Source organism: Haliotis rufescens, unplaced genomic scaffold (assembly GCF_023055435.1).
Source record: "Haliotis rufescens isolate VD_foot unplaced genomic scaffold, xgHalRufe1.0.p SCAF_24, whole genome shotgun sequence".
NCBI classification, from domain to species: Eukaryota; Metazoa; Mollusca; class Gastropoda; order Lepetellida; family Haliotidae; genus Haliotis; species Haliotis rufescens.
Window position 1 is genome coordinate 5,245,455 of NW_025963935.1, and position 17,248 is coordinate 5,262,702.

General features: G+C 40.5%; 2 protein-coding genes across 4 annotated transcripts in view; both read left to right on the forward strand.

Annotated features, from left to right (window-relative positions):
• The window catches only part of LOC124127560, a 52,191-nt gene that overhangs the window by 16,088 nt on the left and 18,855 nt on the right, over nucleotides 1–17,248 (forward strand). The window contains exons 1-3 of one of the 3 annotated variants that reach the window (XM_048402056.1): nucleotides 3,298–3,411; nucleotides 5,500–5,577; nucleotides 9,397–9,693. The exons of 1 other annotated variant lie outside the window; for it this stretch is intronic. In XM_048402056.1, coding sequence (XP_048258013.1) covers nucleotides 3,393–3,411; nucleotides 5,500–5,577; nucleotides 9,397–9,693 — 394 coding nt within the window. In that variant the 5' untranslated portion in view covers nucleotides 3,298–3,392. Of the gene's footprint in view, nucleotides 1–3,297; nucleotides 3,412–5,499; nucleotides 5,578–9,396; nucleotides 9,694–17,248 lie in introns of those variants that run through there. One more of the 3 variants, XM_048402060.1, reaches the window with a different exon arrangement.
• On the forward strand, nucleotides 10,808–16,077 carry LOC125383571. Its single transcript, XM_048402063.1, has 3 exons — nucleotides 10,808–11,100; nucleotides 11,661–11,960; nucleotides 15,346–16,077. Exons 1-3 carry the CDS (start codon nucleotides 11,046–11,048, stop codon nucleotides 15,606–15,608), a joined length of 618 nt encoding a protein of 205 aa, XP_048258020.1. The 5' UTR covers nucleotides 10,808–11,045; the 3' UTR covers nucleotides 15,609–16,077.

Consider the following 17,248-nt stretch of genomic DNA (forward strand, 5'->3'; position numbering starts at 1 on the left):
GGCAAGGACACTAGCCTAGCGCCACCAGCAGGATCCATTTCCTCTGTGGATTGGGACATTTCTCCCACACTAATGCAGTAGGATTTGGCCGAAATATGTATGAACTGTTACCTTGTTTCGTTTAGTTGATGTGTGTTCATTTGACTGCACTTCGTAACGTTATGACAGGACAGGCAGACTCTAAACAAACGTGGCATTTCATAGACTACGGTTGGATCAACTTCCCTTTGATGAAGGCCAGTTATTCTGGCTGACAGACCAGTGGATTGTCACGAAAGGAAAAGAGAAATAATTTGTGAAGGCAATTGTTGATTTGCCTATATGAAGTTACGCTACTGTAATAGAAAGAGGTTCCAGGTGGAACTACATTGATTGTCGTCGCTGTCCGACGGACACGTGGCTAACCTTCTGACGTAATATATAGTATTGCACACATTCCAGGAACACTTTCGCCCTTGGGCATGCCAGAAACCTATGATTGTGGGTTCGAATCCCAGTTCAACACCAATTATGTTTCTAGGTTTGTCATCACCATACCCGTGCTCATGGGTTTCACCGAAGTGGTAAAAGTCTTGAGACCTGGACCATTCCGGGCTTTCCTTCCACATTAAGCTGACACGCCGTGATATAACTGGAATACTGTTAAAAGCGGAGTTAAACCCAACTCACTCACTCACTCACCAGGAACACTTTCAATGTTTCGTTAATGTTTGTGAGAGATTGGAAGAGAGATTTCGAGGACAGAATTGAAGAATGACATTATATGAGAAAGAGGTTATCAAAGCGTGTGTTAGGCGATGGTAAATGTCCTGTATTAGGAATAAACGCTGTGTATTTAGCTCGGAAAGGATAAAAGATACAATGTTTATTCCAAATACAGAATATTATAACCTCTATTTATAACTCACCCGTGAAGAGAAAACCTGTTGACTAATAATACAGGTTTAGTAAAGAGCGTTTTATTAAGTCACGTACCACGGGACCATGTTTTGCATCAGGTGGTCGTCGGAAGCACTGTGCAACTGCAATCCGCAAGGCCTGCTCTACTCCGATCGACACAACTATTTTTCACTAAACACCAGAAATGCGTACTGAGCAGTTGACTCTGGTCCCTTCTAGTGACACGAGTGTGGTCACACAACTTTTCTTGAAGAGGCCTTGTTTATTGTCCTCATCAGCTTGCTATACACATTTCTGTCCATGACCCTCAGCGTCAATCTGACAAATAGTGATGCCAAAGTCAGATGTGATCTGGACATTGCAGCAATGCCATGAACAGCGAGAATTCCATAGAGCTGACTTTTTCCTTTGGGCCTCTTAAAGTACTGATTTTTTTCTCGCCTGAAATATACAAAAACATACGGTCGGTTAATAAGCAAACGTTTGATAAATTATGATGTGAATAGACCGTGATGGATACAATAATGGTATATCTGAGGAATCTAAATGTGCCTGTGACTGGCCATAAGGGCAAAAACTTTGTTTATTGGCTTTATTAAAACAGTGAGTGAGTTAAAATTTTAAGTTTGATGAATTCCCCGACAATTTATATGTCTTGTCAGGCAATTCAACTCAAACGAAAGACATTGGAGATATAATGTCAAAGATTAAATACCCTTGTGTTTTGCATAAACTTCAATCCGATAATAAATTTCTTATTTGATGTATGCAGTAGACATGAAAAGTCGGGAAATGGAACAGCTGAACATATAATTTACCTGGCATGTCCACAAGTTGCTGTTGCAGCTTACTGGCGTTGTTGAAATTGGGATCGAGAGTTTCAGCTTTTGGGAATCTAATGTTTTCTGGATACTGTTAAGTCGCAAAATGGGGCGATGATGGTGCAGAAGAAGGCGTCTCCATGCTGGCAACGATTGAAGAAGAGGCGATTGATAACAATGAGGCTGACGATTGAAATTGAATAAACTGTCTTGACGACAGCTGCCTCCATTTTATTTGCACCCATGCTTCAAAATGGCGTCGTCGACCAAAGGATATAATGTGATCCATATTTCAATTTATGTTTAACATTGTACACGCGATAATCTGTATATGTGTTCATTTATTTCGACATATTTGTTTTTCATTTCTATATAGTTCCTTGCTACTGGGTGCCTTATACAAATCTGATCTAAATACATAGTGTACCAACGAATCAGATTATCCCTTGATAACTTAAAGAAGATCAACAGGTGATGCAATCTGCTTCTTCTAGACATTTGACATCACTGATGTTTGTCCACCTCGGGTTGTATAGGATGTCACAATGATGGACCAGACATTACTGTGACTGACATCATGAGCATCAATCCACGCAATTGGGACCAATGACATGCATCAACCAAGTACTGACCATCAGCCTGACCGGCCAATCCCGTTAGTCGCCTCTTACGACAAGCAAAGTCGCCTTTTACAACAAGTATGGGTTGCTGAAGACATATTCTACTCCGGTTCTTCATAGGTCGAATGTCCATTTGGAGATGTGAGATACATATTATATACAATTTCCGCTCGCTCGCTCGATCAATAGATGAATTTAAACGCTAAAGTCAGTTTGTAAACGTTCAAGTTATGAAACGTTCAAGCAAATATCATTTAATAGGTGTATTTTTATCAAATATTCATTTATTCTTGAACTAATAAGTTAAAATGAAAATATGTCTGCTGTTTGGAAATCATGTCGATTGTTTGGAGCATTAAACGAAATTATCGTAAGCATGCAGTAAATCAGGGACTTATAGAAAGTAAGGCAGAAAAAGAATTTCATGTATTTCTTACAGCGTGTCTGGTAAAATCATGAGATATACATGATACCATTTACATAGCAAGAACGTAGCCCAGATCCCATGGTCTAAAACTCTCATTGTCTTACGACTTGTGTCTGTAGCTCACTATAGGAACAACATAAGAATTCTTGACAATAGCATTGAGCCATTAAGTAGTCTTCCGCTAGTTTTGTTCTACTAGTGTGGGAAAATTCAACACCAAAACGTTATGCTGCGACCGCCAAATCTGTCGACCTACACATGCAGCTGTCGGCAATACATACATGTCAACATTGGTACACCCTGGTTCTCTGTTTATCTCGCCCCTTTATTATCCAGCATTGTATTGTCACAGAACCAAACTGTTATCTTTCACTTTATACACTCACTCACTCACTCACTCACTCACGCACTCACTCACTCACTCACTCACTCACTCACTCACTCACTCTGATAACCTGAGCTCGGCCTAATGAATAGTAGCACACCACGTTCGTACAGGACCGAAGGGTCAATTATTTACAGATAACAGTGAACGTCACACAAGGAGTTATTTTATGCTAGCTAGTCCCTGCAGACTGCACTTCCTCATGAGGTGCACCACAGTGTAGAGATGTCGGATGGTTTATGTTGGAGTACACAATTTGTGAGTTATTTATTTTTATCTAATATACGAATATGTTTGATTAATATAATATGTTCATAAACACCTTCGACGGGCATCAGTCACAAAAGTATATGAATTTGAGAAGGTAACGTTATCAGCACTTAGCTTACTCTACAAGTAAGAAGTTAAAAGGCGTTCCCTAAGAATAACATCCTCACTGCATAAACTGTATATCTGGCTAAAATCTGTTGTGGAAGGAACCATTGATTTAAACTGAGAAAATGTTTTGTTTGGATTTCACCCGACCGCCCCGGAGATATAAGAAAAGCACGCATGGGGATGACTGTCCAACATATTGAAAAGATGAATGGGTTACAGCTGAAGAAAAACAGAACAGCAAAGAAGATGACTTTGTTCTGGGGATCTGCCAAATTAACGTCACGCCAAATATCACTCCACCACATGGTAATGACTAAATCGACATGTTACTATTCAACGTATCAATGACACAGCTGGCATCTGACACATTCCACTGGAGGGAACGGTTTGCAAGGTGTCCATCATGTTGACACTAGATTAGAAGGTGACCCAACGAAACAAATCCAGGGACTTTGTGACCTTTTTCATGCGAATTGTGATCCAGAATAAGACATGTGTAAATGACGAGCAAGCAGTGGAGATATGTGGCCCCAATCCCACCAAAAATGTGTATCAGCTGGTGATGTCAGTTGACAACTGTCGAGCAAAAACTAGCAACACGGGATACCACGTCAGAGAATAAATCAAAGAAAAACGCCAAGGAGAGCTCCTTTCATAATATGCTCTACTGGTAAAGAACAATGTGCAAGTGCATACACGTGGCAATGGTTTCAGTTGCAAATTGTGTCTTTGCGTTTCCACCACATGCACCACCGCTGACTTTTGTCACTTCTCTAAACTCAGATCACACCTGCATGGTAGAGTTTTTACCTGAGGAGAGTGTAGCCATCAGACCTTGTTTGGAACCATGATGACGTCTTCAACAGGGCAGCGATAACAAAGCTTGGGCATCGCGGGATGAAACTGTAAAATAACGTGGATAAGGCAGTTTATGTGAGGGCACAAAATGCTCTGTAAATCCTGGTGTACTTGACAAGAGCTGACTCAACTAAACTGGAAATTGTTCCTGAATAGCACAAGAGCAGAATACATGTCCATATCTCCACCTGGCACTATTGCATTTGCAAGAAGCTACTCTGAAATTCAGTCTTTTCTAAACTGATGAAGTTGACATGAGTGAGTGATTTGGGTTTAATGCCGCTTTTAACAGTATTACAGTTATATCACGGCGTGTCAGCTTAATGTGGGAGGAAAGCCCGAAGTGATGCAGGTCTCAGACGTTTACCACTTCGGTGAAACCCACGAGCATGGGTATGGTGCTGACAAACCTACCTACGGGGGGGGGGGGGGGGGGGGGGGGGGTAGGTGGACCGGGATTCGAACCCACAATCATAGGTTTCTGGTGTGACCAAGGGACGCAACTCTGCACAGTGATTCGCGAATATCACAGCATGTCATTGTCAACGTATTTGTAATGCAATATCACAGTCTGTCGTTGTCAACGCATTTGTCACCCGAGTGTCTTACAAGGTCAAATATATCAAGAGGAGTTGATTTATGTACAATATTCGAGGCTTGTCGAAGGTAGTTGAGTTTGGAGCAAACGAGGATGCACGTGAGATTATACACATCTGATGTGCAAAAAAACAATTTATGGTTATTTTCGAACGATCAAACAATGGATAAGCCATTTATTTTTTAAATGTCTATTTCGTTAATATGCATGGAGACGAAAAAAGTGGATTTTTGTTAAATAACATCTTGGCTTTAAATCCAGTGTAACCATGTTGTTTACGAGTCAGCAAATTGTCCACAGACGAAAGTTGCTTTCACAGACACACAGTCATAGGTTGGAATCCCGGTTCATCCTGATTAAGATCTCAGATTTGTCAGCGTCATACTTGTGGTCGTGAGTTTCTCCAAAAGTGGTAAATGCATAATACCTACATCTCACGCCGTCTTATAGTTGTGACACTCTTCACAGCAGCGTTCAACCGAACTCACTCACTCACACATTTTATTTTTCAGTGGATGTTTCAATGACAATGATGCATAGAAGAAATCTAATCCTGGTTCTGCTTAACCTTGCGGTGTGCTTTACTCAAGGTAAGCACAGTTTATACGTATTCCTTCACAATGATCAGATGGTGGGTAAGTTAAATACCGCATGAGCAGTAGTTTTGTAAGGGAACGGTAGCAAACTCGATGCAAGTCTCTGATTCGAAAATATGAATGTTTCAAAGAAGATTTACATGAAACAACATTCACTCACTCACTCTGGAGTTTTCCATTCCATTCCATTAGAAGCCCTTGTAGATACCACATGTGGCTGTTATTGCTCAGTTCTCGATAAAATATTGGTATTAATAATATTCATAATTAGCTGATAATTTACTTTTTGTTAAGAAAAACATGATAAATGAAATGCCAAAGTATTTAAGGAAAATTTGCAAACCCTTACTAATCTACTATGATACGCTTTGGATATTGACTTTTCTCTCACAAGGGAAACTATTATCATTCAATGTCTATTTTAAAAATAATGGCTATGTTTTTCACTTTGCAATATGGCTGAAATATTGCCGATGCGATGTAATATTTGAAATCACCCACGCAATTTAAAAAAGCCGACTGTGACATTAAACAACCCGCACGTGTTTTGTATTTAACCTGTATGTCTGTGTAATGAAGAATGCTGTTGTGAAACTTACCTGTTGAGCCGAGGGAATCCTAGTGCGGAGACGGTACTGCGTTTGAACTGATTTTACGTCTGTTTTGTAAATGTGATGTTAGCATCATGTTAGCAATTATGAGACATGAATCTCATTTACGTTTATGTTCTATACATAGTTCGTCTGTTAGCAGTTGATGCCTCTACAACAGGTATCTCTATGATTGATGCAAACTCCAATGTTACAAAGTACGCATGTTTCCTTAGCCTGGCGTTAGTGACATCTAAATGGATCTTAAGACAAAAAAAACACTGGATAGAACACCTGTTTGAGAAGAATATATGAAGCATGTCTTTCCCAGTTCCCAGTCAATGTTGTTAAATACCAATGTTAAGAAAGCATCCATGCCAGTCGTGTGTATATTAATATTAAAACGCATACACCGAGGTATTATTGATGTCACACCGATGCGTGTTTGCTTGTGTGCTTGCACCGCGGTCTGTAAATAATCGAGTCTGGACCTGACTGTCCAGTGATTGACAGCACGACATAGGTTGCTGAAGACCTATTCTATCCCGGATCTTCACGGGTTTCGTGTTAATGTATCATATGGGTTTGGGATGCAGCAATGATCCCTAAATATATTACCTAATGTCTTCAGGTAAAACTATTTCAATAGATCATTTTAGATGTCCTTTGGGTAATACGGAGAATGAGTTGAAATTGGGTTTAACGTCGCGTCCAAAATTATTGCACTTATATAGCGACGTCATGCACGTGTGTGTGTCTGTGTGGCTGACTGTACTCGTCCGGACTGATGCCGATATATAGTGCTAAATATCATGCCGCAGTTTAACATAAATACCCGACTCGGACACAGTATACTGACTCCGAGCCGACCGGTCCTTGTTTTAACCCTTAATAGCGAGCGCCAGACAGGGTAACAACAAGTACCACTTTTAATGTATCTTGGTATGACGCGGCCTGGTCAGTTGGCGAATAAGGAAGATGGAACAATAAAACATACCACTGCAATACCAACATATACCTCCATCACAGCTCGCTGCTTTAAACGCCGAGGGTGGAGAACAATATACGTCCTAATCCACGTTCAAATACATCAGAATGCATCATCTGCTCCACAACATTGAGGCTAAAGTTGTTCTCACAAGTTGTTATATTTTACAAGCGTATTGCTTGCACTTTATTGCTATTTCATACTCAACCACTGTATTTAAAATGGCTACAGGTATTTTGTCATTTCAAAGTTCATGGTATCTATTACAATGTGTTTTTGTGTTGACATTCCTTGTTTTCATGAACTGATACTATTGTTGTCCACGAAAGGGTAACTTGCTGTTCGATGTGGTAACCTTACTGTTTCTCTGTCCTCTGTCCAAATTAAAAACTTCACAATCCTAAAATGTTAACATTTTGACCAGTTATCATTGTGGGCCCTTATTGTGTATTTAAACAGTAATGGCCACGTATTGTTTTATGATAACACCCGTTTTTGTGCAGGTGAATCGATAAAAATCATGTGCACAGCACTATAGTGGCAAAAGTGTTTTTTCACGTGCAACTGGTCACGTGGCCATACTACCGCACGTGTTTTCAGCCATACATGTTAGCAGTAATTAACAAAAAACGAAAAACACAAGAAAACAAAAGTCTTTACGGCCATGTGTCATGCCACGCCTTTCATAGGTGCAACGTGAACGTGCCATCGGCATGTTTCAGACGGGAACGTCCGTAGCTGAAGTCGCAAGGACGATGGGTTGTAGTCGGACTGTTAATGATTTACAGACGCGTCTAAAGCAAAAGGGTACCACCGCTGAGCGCCCTCGCCCAGGTCGACCACGTGTGACGTCACATGCAGAGGATCGTCACCTCCGAAACCGATTTTTGACGGCTACATCAACCAGAAATTAACTGTTTAGGGGTAGACTGAGTGCGCAAACTGTTCGAAACCATCTGAGAACTGCTCATCTGAGACGGCCATACTACGGGTCGATTCTGACTCAATTACACAGACGTCAATGTCAATTGTGGGCACAGCGACACTTACGATGGACTCAGACGAATTGGAATCAAGTCGTCTTCAGTGATGAATCCCGATTTAATCTTCAATTTGCTGATGGTAGGTCGAGGGTGTGGAAGCGCCGTCATGAGCGTTACGCCCAGTATTGTGTACAGGAAGTTGACAGATTTCGAGGCGGAAGTGTCATGATGTGGGGTGCTTTCTGTGGCAATGCCTGTTCCAGGCTTCTTGTCATCCGTGGCAATCTCAACGATGCTGCTTACTGCGACCAGTTACTGGCACCAGAACTTCTGCCTTTTATGGCAGCACATGGGCCCGGTTTGATCTTCCAACACGACAATGCCAGACCCCACACAGCAATTTTGACAAGGAATTTCCTTCAGAATGCGGGGGTCAACGTCATGGACTGGCCGTCAAGGTCTCCCGACCTCAATCCTATCGAACACGTCTGGGATGCTCTTGACAGAAGTCTGCGCACTCTCCAGAACCAACCACAGAATTTGCAAGATCTTGGCACCATTTTGCAGCAACAATGGCATCGTCTTCCCGATCAAGTATCACAAGGTCCATGCGGAGGCGTTGTGTGGCAGTTGTTAACGGACATGGTGGCCATACACGCTACTGAACTTGTGTGGCATCAGATTCTGTACTTGGGACTTATGATTTAAACTGTTGATGTCATTACCAAATACCGTAGGTGCTTGGAAGAAATTATGGTTACCACCGTTAATTAAAATCCTTCTTTGGACATTAATGATTAAAAATTCCCTTCTCTGATACATTTGTCCGTTGTATATCATAAATGTGAAGTTTTTAATTTGACTCAGTATATAACTATATAACTTGTTCTCATCGCGATATGGCTGTAATAATGCCAATTCGATGTCAAATTTGAACTCACTCACTCGCTCGTTTTGAAAAGTGGTTGTTTTATGTGTAGGGTCTGTTTGTTTCCTTCTTTCTTTCTTTAACGCCACACTCCAATAAATAAATCGACCAGACAATCCAGTGACCGCCATTGCGTACAACGATCCACGACATCGGGAAACGATGACACGCTATCAACCAAGTCCCCGTGCCTGACAACCTTTTTTTATTCCTGAACCCCATGGTATATGCGATGTATATATTGTGAGATTAACAGAAGCCCCGACAACAGCAGTAACGGTACTGATAGTAGTGATAACAGAACAACTCTCTTCCACGTTACAGCACTGACGGACACAGACTGCCCTGGGGGAGTGGCTCTTCTTGGAACAGAATACACAATAGTAGGTGACAAAAGCAACTATACAGGCTTTATATGGGTACGACCAACTGACGGTGTGTATGTCGTCACCTGCAACCCAAGCTGCAGCCCTGTGGCTGGATACAGGGCAACTATAAACGACACACACTCTACACTCACTATACACAGTGTTGGGGTGGCAGATGCTGGAACATGGACGATCGTTGATGCGAATGTAGTGGGTGCCATCCCTGTCGGCGTGTGTCAGCTGACGACAGCTGGTGAGTATAAAATCATGGAAGTCTGGAAAGAATATGTTGAGTTAATGGATATCTTGAACCCTATTCACTGAGATGAGTTAAGCAATTTTAACTCACAAATAAAAAAGATAATGCAAACGTTTTAGTACTTTTCCCCGCCAAGGACAAATATGGATATGATATAATCTCTAAAGTATTAAGTCTTACCACGACCTGTTGATTCAGGTCTTGATAGGACTGGTGTCTTTATTACCCAAGATGTAATGAAGTTAAAGACAATCACTGAACCGTGTGTAGCTTAAGGCTTGCGAAACATGCAGCCTTACCCTTGTTGCTGAAGGTCATCAGTTGGATGCAATCATAAATATAGCACAAAATAAGGGAACGAATGATTAGAATTACATTAGCTTTCATTGAATGCATCATGTAATCACAACTAAATTACACATCATGCATGAAGAGCGTGTGGTGCACGTGCACACAGAAGCCAAAGCCAATAGGGGAACGCACAATCACTAATGCAGTTGAGGTAACATGCTCTTAAAATATTCAAAGTACACGTATATATTATTATCATCGAAAATATTTGGCAAATCAAAAAGTGTATTTGCTCGACTGAAGGACAAGTACATTCAAACGGCCTTCAATGCGATTAAAATTGTCTTTTCACATTAATACCACTGCACAATAGATTCGCAATAGATTCGACGTGTCCCCAAAAGAGCATTTTCAGGATGTTCTTTGGCAGAGAGATGCAGCACCTGCGTTTGTAGAGTATCTGCGACTTGCAAGACCAAGGTCAGCCATATCCAAATTAACCAATAGCATCGCCTAACATGGTGAAGACAAGAGATACTGATCTCCACGCCCGAAATTCATTTTTACACACATTTATCGTCATTACACCTTGACTATTATTTCATCATATTGTTTTTCGGAAGTATGGATATTAGTGTGTTTTCGTTTCTCATATGTCTTACATGTATGTTGGGAATAATAATTGTGTTACACCAGCCTTTAGTGATTGCATAATTGATCAATGGAGGCTGTTATTATACGACCCACTCACTTCACAAACATGTCAGTGTTGTGTTGTTAAATCACTTTCTTCACATAATTCTGCCACCAGGGGTCCCACAGTGTGGCATCAGCAGTGGCGAGGACACCGACTCCCTGGAACCTGGAGCACAGCTGACTTTAACAGTAAACATCACAGGTTACTACTGTTCTCGGGAGGCGGGCTTTGATTTGATCTGACCACTGGTGCTGTGACTGAAGCGTTGATCACGAAACACAGTTTTGTATCAGACTTGACCCTTAACACAACTTTCAACGTCGATATCACCCGATTAGGCGATGTGACGTTGGTCCTTATGTGTGACAGAAGTTGGACTCTTACTTGTAACGGTGTTCAGAAGCTTCTAAAAAGTGGGTAGAAAATTCCTTTTCCTTACAATAGGATCTGAGTTAGCGAGTTCGGATTAACGCCTCTTATAACAATATGCCAGTAATATCATTGCGTAACAGCCTGGTATGGAATGGAAGTCAGTTTTACCGTACAAAAACATGAGTTATGTCCGAGTCAGCGAGTTTGCGTTTACACTTTTCTGAAGTGACATAAGTTTTAGCCGCTTACCAATTGGGTGAAACCTGCGAGCACGGATGTGGTACCGACAAACCACTGATCACAAGAGACTTATCTGGGATTCAAACCAATGATGTTCGAATCCTACCAAAGCTAGGGGAAGAAATCTTGTTCTGCAAGTTAAACATGACCAGTCTATCTGCACAATACATAGCATCTCTAATAACGAACTACTAAGGATAATTATGTTTCATATTTATATATTGATTACATTACATCTCATTTCATGTTATTTGAACCAATATATGTATGTGCATTGTCAAAGTATTTTGTTATTTCTACTTTTATGCATGATCCTCAGGAAGCTAATATCTGATTTTATCTGTCTATTTATTGCAACCAGCACTGCCACAGTGCAACATCAGCACCGACAGGGATACCAACGTACTGGAACCTGGCACTAATCTCACTCTGACAGCTGACATCCAGAACTACTACTGTTCTCAACATGCTGGATTTACTCTGACGACTGGACGCATTACCAACACACTCCTAGAGAAACAGACAATGAACAATATCACTGACGCTGTCCTAGCCCAGCCCTTGAATGTCACAGCCGATCACTTTGGAGCCGTCGCTGTTACATTCCTGTGTGACAACATCACCAGGCCACTTATCTGTGCCGGAGTTGACAAGTTGATTGGTAAGGTTTTTTATGCATGTATATCTTTGTACGACCTTTGAAGATCCGGCGTAGAATAAGTCCTTAGCAACTCAAACTTGCCATAAAAGGCAACTATGCTTGTCGTAAGAGGTTATTTACGAAATCGGATTCGTCCAGGCGTCTTTGTCGCCGCGATTCGTTATGCAGAGTTGCGTCCCTGGGGCTCGCCAGAAACTGATGGTTTCTATGTTTGTCAGTACCATGCAACTGGAAGACTGTTTAAAGCGGCGTTAAACCCAACTCACTCACTCCCTTATAATTATCAGCATGTCATGTGTTCATTTATTGCTTCCTTGCCATCAGATCATAAATTACAAATGTTTTCTTCAAAGACCCTTTTCAGAAACCTTGATTGAAGAATAAATATTTATATTTCGCTCTAAAAAAACTAGTTGATGATGTTTTACGCAGCTGACATAGAGATTGGGTCTTTGCTCTTTGTTACGGAAATACACGAGGGTAGTAACATCTTTAATATGTCCTGTAATGTCATTCTTAGCTTTAGAATAATCAATGTTTGAGAGGTAATGTCGTTGAATGACATAAAAATATGGTGTTGCAGTGACCTGTCCATATATCATATATTACAACAGACCTACACAATCACCAACACATTAAGAATACCCTACTCAAACGTTTTGGGAAAGTAAGCCAATTGAACAAGCAGACATTGCATCGATGTATTCACCATGGAAATAGTTAAGTTACATCATTTGCATGTTTATGGATCATGATACCATGTATATCCGATTGGCTTTTCGCATGGATAACACAATCCATTAAATGATAAAGCTGCAATAACCCACCTATACCACACCTGCCAGTACATAGCCCAGACAGCGCAGTGCTTGAACAACATTCCCGCCAACAAGATCCACAGTGGGTTCAGGGTGGTCGAAGTGATGCAACTGGCAGGGTTTTGCCAAGTGGGTTCCACATGGGTCACAACACATTATTGCTCATACAGAGTTGATCACTCACCTGTAGATGTTAGTTTAGAAACTGCCGGGCCATTGCCGGCTACGAAATGCAGTCATATGTCCCACATACCAACAAAATGAGTTCCGTCTTTTGAAACGGTTTCAATTTTTGCAGATGCCAATTTGTCCAAATTGCAAAAGAAATTAACAAATGAAGCATTACTATTTCGGACACGTTTATGCCAAATGTTTTAAAGGTGACAGAAAGGCCCCAAGCAGTAGAGATCTAGCGCAAATACCGAAACTGATACCCCAGTGTCCTCGCCAAGCTGCTTGAACTCGACGACAATTGACAAGGGCAACGCAATGTTTGTTTGTAAACACTGTATTGGCATATTTATCTCAAATGACCCAAATGGAAAATCGCTTTCATCCGCTGGCGTTATCCACCCTAAAAACTATCCGTTACATGACGAAGAAACTTATATCAGTATACATGTGTAATATATAAATAAAACACTCCTTGTGTAAGCATACAGATCTTCAAAAACTAATTAAGTACAGTAAACATCGTTTAAAACGAACTCGCTTACACTGAACTGACGGATATAACAAACTATTTCTTGGTCCCGCCCATTTCCTGTATATTTGCTGTACACTACACTTATAAAGAATTACAAATAAGTGTTTCCTTTGAGTTCGTTATAACCGTAGTTTACTGTAGTTACAATCTTAGATGGGCGTCGAAGTCACTGGTCTTTATCTTTGTATTTATCGAGTGGATGTCTGTCTGTGATTATTGGTTATGCAATATCAGACAAGTGTGACATGGGGAGTGCCGCAAGGATCGCTACTTCCGCTCGTCCTTTTTGCAGTTTACACACAAAGTGTAACCAAAACTTTCTCTCAACACTAGATTGATCATCACTTATATACCCCTTAACTCATAGCTTTCTGATATTTATTGTATGGAAGACTGCACACAAGCCGTGAAACCATAAATGACTGATAATCGGCTGAAATTTAATTATTTCAGTTTTGAGACTTGACTCTTGGGGCTTATCTCGAGCCACGACCTTCTTGAACTTCTATTTTGATTGATCCATGCATATACTTTTCACATCTGATATCCTCAATTCGACTCAGTTTAATCTGTTTGGGCGTATAATCTAGAATGGTTATTGTCATGCAATGACAACTGATAGATACTTGAACTGGATCGATGTTTCTGCCGGTGGACTGAAGTCCCCGTGTTTCATCATAACCTCAGTAGCAACTGTCTTTGCTAAATCAACTACAAAATAAATCTTTTCGCAGCGACAGCTTACCCTCACAGTGTTGCAAAACAAATATACACACCCCTATTTCTGAACCATGACAAATGGCAATAATCATTGAATGGGATGACTGACCACAAGAGTTGGGCGATACCAATGTCACCAGATAGAACAAACATTTGACAACAAACAAAGAAGATATTGGTGAGTTGTGATTGAAATTTACGAAGTGCATCTATCCATCCCAAGTTGTAATCTTGATGAGTTATTGCTAGGCTACCACAATATCCTTCCTGGTAATAAAATATGGATGCTTTAAGTGGTCACATCATAACGATTATCGGAAGTCTATGGCTCATCGTTAATATTGCTTCAAAGTAACTCCCTTATTTACTCACTGAACTGATATTGAAAAAAAAGGTTTAAAAAACCCATTTACATGCCTTACTGTGAAACAATACAGTGTATCGCAGTATGAAAGGAATTCTCTTACAGCGTGCGAGAGAAAAAACATTTGCAGCTGCAGTCATGACTGAACAACTTCTATTCACCTGCTCCAGGAGCTCAGTAGGTAAACATTGGCTTACTAAACTTAACACGACATGTGAGTTTGCAGGTTCTATTCACGTCATGAATTTTAACCAGTCTTCAAACACAACGGTGTTACAGGAGGCAAGTTTTTAAAACGTCAATTGTAAAACTGAGGTGTTGCACTTGAAATGTATTCATCAGATCCTAGGCATTCCACCAGAACACTCAGGGAATTGTTGATATTGCCTCTCTCCGTTATGGTGTGACATCGTCAAAAGAATATAATTTCAATTCAAAGCAACATTGTGCATACACAAGAAGATACGGCCGACATGCGGTCTACATCACTAGTGAATATATACAGTTAATGAGCCTTAAGAATAGCAAAAATCAAAAAGTTATTTTTATCTTTCTACGGCTATGAGCTATATTGTTAACTCACTCATGACTAGAGGCGGTGCAGTAGCCTAATGGTTGAAGTGTTCGCTTGTCGTGCCAAAGACCCGGGTTCGATTTCCCACATGGGTACAATGTGTGAAGCCCATTTCTGGTGTCCCCCGCGGTGATATTGCTGGAATATTGCTTAAAGCAGCGTAAAAAAATCACAAACTCATGATTCAATTTTTTTTGTTTAAGATGTAACGACCACCAGTGTCGACACCTCCACTGTACCAACCGAGCAACCGTCCACCTCCAAGAGACCGACGCCCACGCCCAGCAGACCCACTGCTACTGAAGACACAGACACTCCAACTGATGCTACTCTAGGCCTTGCTATCGGACTGTCTCTGCTTGCCGTCTTACTTATAATTGCTGTCATCCTCATTGTCCGCTATCGGCATAGAAAAGGCGGAAGGACCACACAATTACATATTTCAAAAGTGACTGAAGACGGTTGAAATGTTAAAACTATTACGCATTTTGAAATGTTCCATGTCAGATAACTGATTAAGAGAACTTACTCGTGATTCAGTTTAAAACAAATAGTTTCCACGTGTTTTATATAAGGACGGCTGGGAAGATAAGGAATAGTTCAACATAAGGAATGTGTGAGTGATTGAATATGTTTTTACGCCACTTTTAGCAATATTCCAGCCATATCTCACTGCATCCATTGTGGGAATCGAAATGCACGAATGAGGCATTGTAATTGAGACCAGGATGTGTTTTGTCATCAACTATCCCCGACTACACAGATGAGCATGTCAAGTATGTGTCAGTCATGTTTGTTTGATATTTCCTTTCTTATTGTAGACATATATGGCATAATAGGAGTCAATGTTTACAACGTCTGAAGCTAATTGACTGTATTTTCCTCATGTGCTTTTTTTATAACATAACCATTAATAACGTTCAATTTCAAATCAATTTTGTGTGTTCCCTATGTTTTGTTTATACTCAGATACAGACATAAAGTTTGTATATTCATTGTAATTATTACAATATGATCGGATGAATAGGTCAATTTGTTCTCCACACTTATTATAAATTATAAGCCATATTCAGCGAATCAAAATGTAAGCTATGTTGTTTGAGAAGGGAGTTGTTCAATGTACGAGTGTCACTACATTTAGACATAAATGTGAGAAGCGTTGCTACTGTACATGACTTAGGGCGTACTAAAACTACATGAATTGTGTCTGGGATGAAGTGGTCACGTGGAAAAATATGTCATAATTGACAGTAAGATAGTGCAACATGATGTGTTACATTATCTCGACAGTGTTCGTTAACCGTCACTTGGTATTTGCTTGGAAGGCTATTTGGTACGAAAGCCTCGTCGTGCGAAATCCCAATCAAGTTGTTGATTTTTAAATAGAAATTTCGCGTTCTTGAAATAAAACTGAAATAACGAAAAACTAATCGATATTACGAGAAACCAATCGAAGTACCGAGAGAAAATAATTGAAATAACAAGAAATTTTGATTATAACCAAAAAAAGAACTGGCGCCAAAGTGGCACCATTAGGCTTTCGTATTTTGGGGCTCATAAGGAAGCTGTATAACCGAATGTGGCCGTGTCTTAAATTGTAACAGAAAGGGGGCATATTACACTGGATAATCGAGGGTGATGTGAACTAGATATGTTTTGTTTGATCAAGCATCACACAGGGACAAGGTGCAGTTGTGTCTGTTTGTTAACACAGCTCTCAGTATTATTCCACCTCTATCAAGGATGGGATAGCCTGGCTGTATTCGTTTGTTCACACTGCATTCGGCAATATTCCAGCTGTATTAAACAGGGAGCATGGTGTGGCTACATGTATGTTCGTTTGTTAACACTGGATTCCAACTCTTTCAAGCCTTTAAATAATCAGAGAGTGAAAACATATGCTATGCCATCTGGGTGCGATGAAACGCAATCAGCCAAGTCAATCCACACCCATATATAGTCACCTCCAACCTTTTTTGTTTAACGCCGCACTCAGCAATATTCAAACCAAATGGCAGCGGTCTGTAAATATTCGAGTCTGGACCAGACCATCCAGTGATTGATATCGTGACCATCGATCCACGCAATTGGGATCGATGATATGCA